At 35.0% G+C, this 9975-nt stretch overlaps 1 protein-coding gene across 1 annotated transcript in view; it reads right to left on the bottom strand.

Moving 5' to 3' along the window:
• Window positions 1-9975, bottom strand: part of LOC107630474 (protein CTR9 homolog) — a gene marked incomplete at its 5' end in the record, with an annotated part of 13498 nt that extends 3523 nt beyond the window's left edge. Inside the window, 17 exon segments of the mRNA XM_016333616.1 lie at window positions 643-738; window positions 871-1029; window positions 1109-1189; window positions 1931-2194; window positions 2278-2370; window positions 2504-2572; window positions 4464-4556; window positions 5140-5240; window positions 5652-5736; window positions 5981-6195; window positions 6311-6374; window positions 6466-6582; window positions 7071-7124; window positions 8088-8188; window positions 8914-9108; window positions 9238-9304; window positions 9751-9975. Coding sequence (XP_016189102.1) covers window positions 643-738; window positions 871-1029; window positions 1109-1189; window positions 1931-2194; window positions 2278-2370; window positions 2504-2572; window positions 4464-4556; window positions 5140-5240; window positions 5652-5736; window positions 5981-6195; window positions 6311-6374; window positions 6466-6582; window positions 7071-7124; window positions 8088-8188; window positions 8914-9108; window positions 9238-9304; window positions 9751-9891 — 1995 coding nt within the window.

Genomic DNA, 9975 nt, shown 5'->3' with positions numbered 1-9975 from the left:
CAACACCCTGAAGAAGTTTAAGCTATTGGATGGAGGTTTAAGGATGGTTTACTTCCTATCAGTGCCGCCCCTCCCAGCTTAATGCATGAGTACTACATCATATATAGTTGCTGAAATTAAATTTTAATTTAAGGGTGGGGCCAGCACAGAGCAAACTCCTAACCATTTGATCTAATATCATGCCCTAAACCAATTCACCAAAATGCTTAAGCCATGACACACGTTAATATGCATACGAAATGAATGAAATACTAAGATCAATGGGATTGATGCATCCAAGGTTCCGAAGTCCAAACCAAGGTCTGCAAACCAAAAGCTGAGGTGAACTGATAGGATTAGGGATCTAGCAGAATTAGGGAATTTTATTGATGAATTAGGGATTGTAAATCACAATCCCTATTGAACTACACTGTTGGGTCTAACCAACTCTAGAGAGAATTTCCCCCTCCTGAACTAACAAACTGAACAGAATTTTCAAACTGACTTAAAAAACTAACCAACCCCTAGTACTTATAGCCAGCAGCTAGGACTAGCATTACTGCTCTAGAACCTGCCAAACTGGTTTCTATCATAAACAAAAACATGCAAAAATAGCTCAAGACGGCAAGACAGAAAAGTAAGGAAATAATAAAATAAACCTACTCGTGTATAGAGTTCCTTGGCCTTTTCCAAATGAGTAGCTTCTAGCTTTGGATTTCTCTTCTCATTCCGAACTGCTGCAAAGTAATTCCAGTTTCCCTATTCATTACAGAACCAGCGTATCAAAATAATTATCATGCTTCGACATTTGTGAGGACCAAAGAGCTACACAAAGTACATCTAGAATGAACAATAAGAATAGACACGTTTATGAGCACCAAAGAGACCTACAAGAGCAAGAGTAGCATATGAGTCCTTCCCATCAGTTGCATCACTGGCTGCCCTGAGAGTTTCTTTTGCCTTTACCCAATCATCATTTTTCAACTCCAAATCACCAAGCATAGATAATGCATTTGGACACTTTTCATTCACCTTTAGCGCATCATGAACCTACAGAGAGTATAACTGAAATTGTGAAGCTATGCAATTATTATAGAAGCAACAAAAGCAAGATCAGGGATATTAGTACCAGCTCAATGCTTAACAGAATGTTGTTTCGAGCCTTTGCGATTGCAGCTAACCTCAGATACGCATCAATATAGTCTGGAAACTGAAATAGAAAAAAGAAAAAAGAAAAAAATAAAAATAAAATAAGGAATTCATTAGAGATCAATAATGGAAAGCTGGAAACCATATTGAATGTGCAAAGAATAATAAAAGATGGTGGCCAAGATACAACAATGTAGGCAATGATTGTAATAGAAACCCTACTGCTGAAAGCAGGACAACTTCTTCAACTAAACTGAGGTGTTCTATTCATTATTGTCATGAAGCAATGTCCAACTGTTAACAGTCAATACAAACAGAACATGTTTGATGCAATGCCTTATAACAAGCTCAGTGCTCAGACCATGCTTAAAAAATAATTCTTAAGAATGTGGTGTGTTCAATACCAAAAAAGAGGCTGAAAGCATTGTGCACATGGGGAGTTCACTAAATGGTTACATCAGCTACCATTATTGTAGTAAGATAATGAAAATACATTTCATTACATACTCAACAATTCAAATATATTAACCGGAAGCTAGAAATATAATAAGTGGTGTGGATAATCCGGAAAGCTCAAAAAATGATTGGCTATTAATTTTATGGCATTCAGCTGTAAAAACTCTATTCATGGCTTCAGTGAACTGTTCATTAGATAAATAGCATAAAGTAAAAGAAACAATAAGAGTCATAAATGATCATCATATTTGAGACTACAGAAAGGTTAATATTCTTGAGTCTGTCAGTGGTGGGTAGATGGATATGCAAACAAAATGCACATGATGTTTATTTAAGATACACATACCCTGAATAATATTAGGCGATACAATATACTTGCAGTTCCAGAATCATTTAACTGCTCAAGTAATCTGGCCAGGTTAAAGAGCACTGTGACTTTATCCCAGGGCAAATCTATATGATGACCGGTACTTTCAAGCTTATGAAATAATTGCATGTCCTTAAACTGTAGTGTAGAAGTAGCAATATCATTGGAAGACTTATTTCCCCCATTAATAAGAAAAAGCCATATGCCGTCACCCAAAGCCTCTTTAAAAGTTTGTTGAGCAAGCTGATACAAAGAAGAAATGAAGGATTAAGTGTGTGATCATGGGGCCAAAACAAAAGCAATGCAGCATTTATAGAATTACAAACCTCAAACTCTCCCCTTTCAAACTGAAGGACACCAATATTATTGAGTAATTCTATTGGTACGTCTTGGCCTCCCTTCTTAAAAAGAGTACGAGCCTGCACCGGGTTTACAACAACCAGATTAAAAATAGATCCCAGAACTTCAACCATCAGGTGTTTTCTTAAATTTTAATTGGATGAGAGAAACTTTGCAAAACAATTTATCAAGTACATAATAAAATTCTCTTACAGTTTTAAATGCATCGAGGGCAGATCCTGTATCAGACAGAATCAACAATTCACCCAGTTCAAGAAATGCCTGTACTTTAATGGAGAATATAAGATTAAACCAAGAGCTAGATATAAGGTTTTGCTCAACTAATTACATAAATATTTAGAGAGATGAAAGGAACCAATTTAGAAAATTTAAAGGCTTATTTTCTTTCAAATTCCTTTTTTTTTTTTTTTAAAAGTTCTAAATTTATTTATGCCACATTGTTTTCAACCTGTTTCCTGTAGGATTTCGTAAAGGTAAACAAAAATACCGAATGAATTTCACTCTCAACAGTTTATTTCAAATTATCACAAAAAGGAAGGGCTCGTAACAGTGTTTACGAAACAAACACTTCAGGCAAAAACCAAGGAATGCTGAATTTGCAATATTTGTAAATACTCATATATTAGCATTTTGTTGATAGTTGCTTATAGAAAAGATAATTTTTTTAACCAAAGCCATATGCTTCAATATCTACATACAGTCAACAACTTTCATCTTCGCCATCTTAATATCAGCTACATGAGAAAGTTATCAAGCATTTATTCTATAGTTTCAAAACAACAATCAGTTCACAGGCAACAAAAAATTCATTATTATGTTAAAAGTATAATATATACACTATATATAGGCAACCAAATAAGTTTGAACTCAGAAATAATCCATAAAAAAATAATGCTCAAGTGCTTCTTTTCCTTATTATAGATATGTATCACATGGGAAGTGTCATGAATGGCAGGGACAAGGAAGCAAAGAATAGGAATTACAGCATGTTAATTGTTTCTTACGCCTAATAGCCAGACCCAACACGATGAATAGGTGACAGAACATGGACCGTATCATAAAACTAGGGAATATCAACAACAAAGAGGTCATATTTCAGGATGACACTTGGCCCATAATCAGGGATAAACAGAAAGGAGGAACAGCTAATGTTGGATACCCTTGATAAATTGGATATCAAAAGTTTTATCTCTAAGGAAGACAGAAAAGATGATGGCTTTACTATAGATGTTAAGGAGATTTCACTGAGAAAACTAATTGGAGAAGACCAAGATTCAATAGCTAATGAAGAGGGAAAAGATCCTAAGGACCAGCTGGGTTTCTAGTGTTCCTATATTTCAGCATTTTGTGAAGGAAGAAAAAGTGAAAAGAGTGAAATGATAAAAATCTTGTTTCCTGAATTCCTGTTTTCATTTATTTTCACTATTTCCTTTAAGGAACAACAACAACAACAACAACAACAAAGCCTTGTCCCACTAAGTGGGGTCGGCTACATGAATCAAACGACGCCATTGTGCTCTGTCATGTATCATGTCTACAGAGAGACCGTTTACATGTAGATCTCGTTTGACCACCTCATGGATGGTCTTCTTAGGTCTTCCTCTGCCTTTCGCCCTTTGTCCATCTTCCATCTCATCCACTCTCCTGACTGGATGTTCTATCGGTCTTCTTCCCACATGTCCAAACCACAAAGAAAGCCCTTTCTCACTAAATAGAGCTTACATGGTGCATTTCTCGTATTGAGTCGTGAATTGTAAGATGTTCCTAATGCTAATTAATCTGAAAAAGTGTTGCTAAAATTACAGTAACGCTTTTTTATTATTTAGTAACATTTTTTAAAAGTGTAGCTAAAAAAGCATTACTAAATGTAAAAAAAGAGTGTGATTTTAATTTTAACGACACTTCATAGCCACCATAAGCATAGGAATACTAGAATTCATCATATATATATATATAACAGGTTCAGATACCAATTCTAGTTATGAACAAAGGCATAACTGCCCACTTTGAGATGGATAACACTTTTCATGTGAACAAGGCAGAGCTTACATGTGTAAATCTTAAAACAAGTGAAGGAAGACAGGGGAAGTTGGGAGAACACAAGACTGGTCTTTAATAAAATTTAGAAAAACACACTATCAGCAGATTTCACCTGGGCATCACGGGGATCAATTTTTGTTGCTTTCCTAATAAAGTCCTGTCCCTTGTCAGTTTGACCAAGCTGAACATATATGTGTGCCAGTGCCTGTAAGGAAAAACATCAACACAAGAAATAGGAAATAGGAAATAGAGAAAGTGATTTTACAATAATTTTTCAGAACTACAACTGCTTTATTTGTATAACTAATACACAGGTAAAGTAATCTACAAATGTGTCTACAAGGAGCGCCCAAAACTCTGGTGATTTTACAATAACTTTCAGAAGAACACGTTAAGAAACCATAAAAAAATTATTGGTAAATTAACAACTCAAACTGGTTCTGAATAGTGAGTAACCATCAGTCCTCTGATAATACTTACCAAGAATACCTTTTTCTAACATTCCCAAAACACATTTGAAGAAACTGATTAGTTTTGGGTCTTTTGGCATGCCAAAATATATAACTGACCATTAAATAGTGGTTTAATAATGCTTATTTTAAAGATTGATCATCATTTTATGGAATATATACCATATTCAACCAAGAAAAGTGCATGTCCTCAACTGATGTTTCCGAAACATGTATATATAACTCACAAAGATAATGACTCTTTCAGTTGCGAAAAACACTGACCCTAAAAGAGAAATGATATTAAAGGATGTAAGGTACATCCTGTCAGGCACTCACTTTTAATGTCTCGCAATTATCCGGGTACACCTCCAGAACCTTTTCAAAATTTGACAGGGCACTTCTGAAATCTCCCAACTTTAATTGCACTTGTCCTAGACCTGGAATCAACATAAAAGAGAAAAAAATTAAAAATAAGGAAGTAACAGGCATTTGGTGAACAATACCAATGAGACTATGAAAACAGCCTTCAAATATTATTGCTGATCATAAATGAGTAAGTTTTACAGAACCTCAAACGAATATGCCACATTTGCTACAACATGGAAACAGATCTAGTAAAATCGCAATATCAAAACATGACTGCCCGCTTGAAGATCACATTCAACATCTGCTATTTTCATTAAGATAGAAGGCCTACAAATACTGAATCAAGATATACCTAATATACTAAAACAATGAACATGTTTCTACCATAAGTTTCATAGTTGATTAAATTTAATTTCTTTCACTGCCATATTACAATGTTGTAGCCATGCTGTAAAGTTTCAAATCTGAATGAAGCAACCAACCATAATAAGGAAACACAAATTCATGAGGCTTGTTGACTTCCTTGACAGATGCCATGTAATACACCCCTGCTTTGTCATAGTCCCCCTATGGTTAAGAGGAAAAATAAAAAATTAAAAGATTACCAGAGAATAAAATAGTAACTTGCTAACACTAAAAATTTAGAACATGCGAAGAGAAGACAAGAAAGTAAATAAGAGTATTGTAGACAAGAAGACAGTAAAATCAATAACTGTTTCTTTTATTTGCAAAAACAATAGCAGGGCCTAAGCAATTTATTAATGCCACTCAAAGGAATGTTGCCAACAGTAGAGAGAGATTTGCTTCCAACCTTGCTATGGTAAGAGCGCGCTAAATTATAATAAGAATGGGACTTTGTTGGACCATGATTGGTGACAGCTAATGCAGTTTCAGTCAGTTGCTCAACCAAGAAATGTTGACCAGTGAAGAAAAAATGATTTGCAAGATAATTCAGAGCCATTGCACAATAAGGGTATATCTCAAATGCCGTCTGCATCTTTACCATTCCCTTTCTAATTCCAGCAGCTGAAAGATACTACACAGTATCAGAGTCGATCCAATACATGAGAAAAAATATATATTACAAGTTATACGAGACATATAAGGTGCCTAAGAACATGATACAGGGGAAAAAGTGGACCTTCATTGGTACGCAAGTCCATTATTGCAAGTGCTACAAGAGCCTCAACATTTTCTGGATCTAGCTGAAAAGAAGGAAACCAGGAAACATACAGACATCAGTACTACCAAAGCAACATGACAGCATATCCATTGGCAATTAAAAGATTCACTTGCCTGCAAAACTCGCTCAAATGCCTGTCGAGCCTTTTCAAATTGACCTAATTTGTAGCGACATAGACCTATGCCAAGCCTAACAGGTGCAGGGCAATCGGGATAAACTTGCAATGCTCTCTTCAGGTTTGCAAAAAAAAATATAAAAAAAATTAATAATAATAATAAACATGTGTTAACTTGTGTTGATACCACTTAACTGCCACTATTCAAACAACTTAATAATGCTCACCATCAAAATAAAATCTCTGCTTATTTAACTTTATATCATTTATCTAATCCACTGAAATTTCATACAATAAGCTTTTGCGCAACAATTCCAACACTAATCTGCAATCCACCGAAATTTTGAAATGCATGTCACCGTCGCTAATTGTTCTACAAATGGTTTCACAAAACTTAAAACCAATTGAAGTTATTCATTTGAGTGGAGTAATAGTCATCTAGTTTTGAGTATTGTCAATTCTTTCTGAATCTACTCAATTATTCTTTGGTGACAATAAAAAAATGTGAATGCATATCAACCTAATGGTATATAGACATGTCAATGTGCATATATAAATTGTAAACGAGAGAGTTTTTTCTACCAGCAAAGAAGGTTTACCAACCTTGTACAACTCAAGTGAGTCAGAATACCGCCCTCGGTTGAACTCAACACAGGCCTGTAGAAATTCACTAAAGTTATTACTAGAAACACAGTACTTATATAGAATAACTAAACAAAACTTCAAACAAATTCCAGGTTGTAGCATAACAAACACAGATGGAAAACATTCTCTCTGAAGGCTGGGAAAAACCAATGATAGATGTAGAAAATTTGGGTGATGGCATGGCAAAAGCATTGCAATTTAAATTGCTAGCCAGTAGCAACAAATTAATATACTTTAATTGCTTAGCATTCAATTAAGGTCTACAGTCCTATAATGAGAATATATAGAGACAAGCCAGCAAATTTGATCCTCTAAAACTGAAAAAATTACTGGAAACAATTCTTGATATATCTATTTTCATTTTATTAATAAGCAAGTATTTTTATACTTCTATTAAAAAATCATTTTGTAATTTTCCAATAACCATTTGGGGTTGAGAAAGGGAGAGCACCACTAGGACTGTGGTTAAGAAGAGGTACTGGTTGGTCATACACCTGTTGATGTCTTTTACTGGAGAATGGTCTTAAACTTGGTGAATTTGGATTCACGTTTACTCCCCCCAAAATCCCATTCTCCAGCCACTTAACGTGAGTCCTTAATTCTCAAACATGATTGCATATTTTGTTCCAAAATCAGTTGTAGATACAGAATCAACTATAGATATAAGCGTCAAATAGTTATTTTTTATTCTCCTACTATCCTGTTTGGGATGTTCTCGATTTAAAATTTTCAACTTTATCCCATAATTATAGGTATATATGTCACATCAAAATGGAAGAACTATTAAAATATATATATATAAGTGATTTCATAAACACTATCCAAGGATTTATTTTGTCAAAAGATAGACAAAAATACCAAACATAAATTACTTTACCTTCAAATTGACTTAAAAAAACTCAATTATATCTAAAATCAATCACATACACATGCATAAGCTAAAACCTTGCACACATGTGGATAGACTCAATAAACCTGGCCGAGAAGAGCAGGAACATTATCTCGGTCTCCATCTAATACAATCTTAAATGCAGCAGATGCCTGCTCTACTTCTCCCTTTGCAAGCAAAAGTTGACCTGTAAGCATTAGCTATGTATCAATTTTGCAAGTATCTAGAGCAAGAGGCATTCTTCTAATGACAGGGGACAAACGCGAAGTTCAACAAGATAAATGATGGATACTCATAACTTGTGAGGAAATATCCAGAACATAAAATATAGAGTGAGAAAATATCAAGAACATAAAATATAGAGCAACCAATATGCCATCAAGCAAAACAACTGCATGTGTCATGACCACTGAGTTTATCAGATAAATAAGAATGCTTCAGCAGTAAAAACTAAAATACCATAGTAAGGCTAATTTGAGATGATATGAGCTCATCTCTAAACTCTAAAGTGAAAAAAGAAAAATGAATTCAGCTTATACCAAAATGGCGTATAATCATCTCTTACTTTCTTACTTTATAACCAACTTCAAAGCAGCTTTTTATTATTAAAATAAATGTTTCTCAAATAGGCTAAAAGTATAAACAACTACATGATGAGATCAAACACTATCAGAACAATAACTTTCAAAACATCACATGTTCAAATACTATTCAGAACAAAACTTGTTTTAGAAGCGAGCTTCTTTGTTGTAATGCTAAGGCATCTATGAAATACCTAGAAGCTAGAGCTCTTCTATGGTCCATGCCAACATAAAATTAGCAGGTATCATGTTCCTCATTGTGAAATTACAATGCTTGATTCAGTTCCACTGAGACATAATAATTTACATAAATAAACAAACATATGTACACCTTTCCCAACCCATGTCGAGGGCTCATGCATGTCGATCCTCGATGCTTTATTGTAATATTGAGTTGCCAAAATGAAATGCTCCTCCTTTTCTCTTTGTTTAGTCTCGATTTTCCCAAGGTAGCTATAGTATGCCCCAAGGGCATTTAATATAGCAATTCTCTCATATCTAACGTCAGCATAGTAGTCATCGATTTCTGCGGAAAAGGAGAAAAGCAACCAGCACAGTTGAACTATATTAGACCCTAATTTAACACCAAACAATAACAAAAACATAAGATTGACACAACAAACCCCATCAAAAAGAATATGCAACCAAGGTATACCCGGGCTGGATCCCTCTTCCAAAATCTGGCGAAATTGATCAATTTTTCCCTGCTTGAAATACTCCCTCTTCACCACAAGAAAAATATAAGCAACATTAGAAGTAAAGAAAGGAGCAGTTGGTACCAAAGACAAGCAAAACAAAAACAAACAGGAATTATACTAAATGGGCATCTACATCTATAGGGAAAACTTGAGTGACACTGTAGCACATCTATAACAGACAATAATGGCAAATCATCTAACAAGCTCCAAGTTCAAACCACTAGTAGCATTATTGGTTTATCTTATCATTCACCCACACAATGGCTTTGAGTTCCAAAAGCTAAACCTAACATGCTATCATAACAAAGGTGCAAACCAACTCACATCACACAAAATAAGAGCAACAAACAAATGCAAGAAAGCAAGCATCTTTTTTGTTTTCAAAGTTTAATTCCACAAGTTGAAACTTGAAAGCAGAAATTGGGTTCGATTCCGAGAAGAAGTGGAAGGCAAAGAATGAAATTACGAACCGCGATAATGAGCCAGAGATCGAGAGGGGCTTGCTCGGCCTTGAGGATGTCGAGGATGTCGGAGGCGTCCCTGGGAAGTTGGTCGAGTGCAACCCTAACCTCTTCCTCCGAGTTCTGCACCGGAATGTACACCGATGCCATTGGTTTCCACCAAGATTCTCGAGAGAGAAGAAGAAAAACCCTAAGTTGCTCTCTGTAACGTTATCGTGAGGGCGAGAGAGAATG

Source organism: Arachis ipaensis, chromosome B03 (assembly GCF_000816755.2).
Source record: "Arachis ipaensis cultivar K30076 chromosome B03, Araip1.1, whole genome shotgun sequence".
Lineage (NCBI taxonomy): Eukaryota > Viridiplantae > Streptophyta > Magnoliopsida > Fabales > Fabaceae > Arachis > Arachis ipaensis.
Note: the sequence above shows the minus strand (reverse complement) of the source record. Positions and strands in the feature narration are given on the sequence as shown.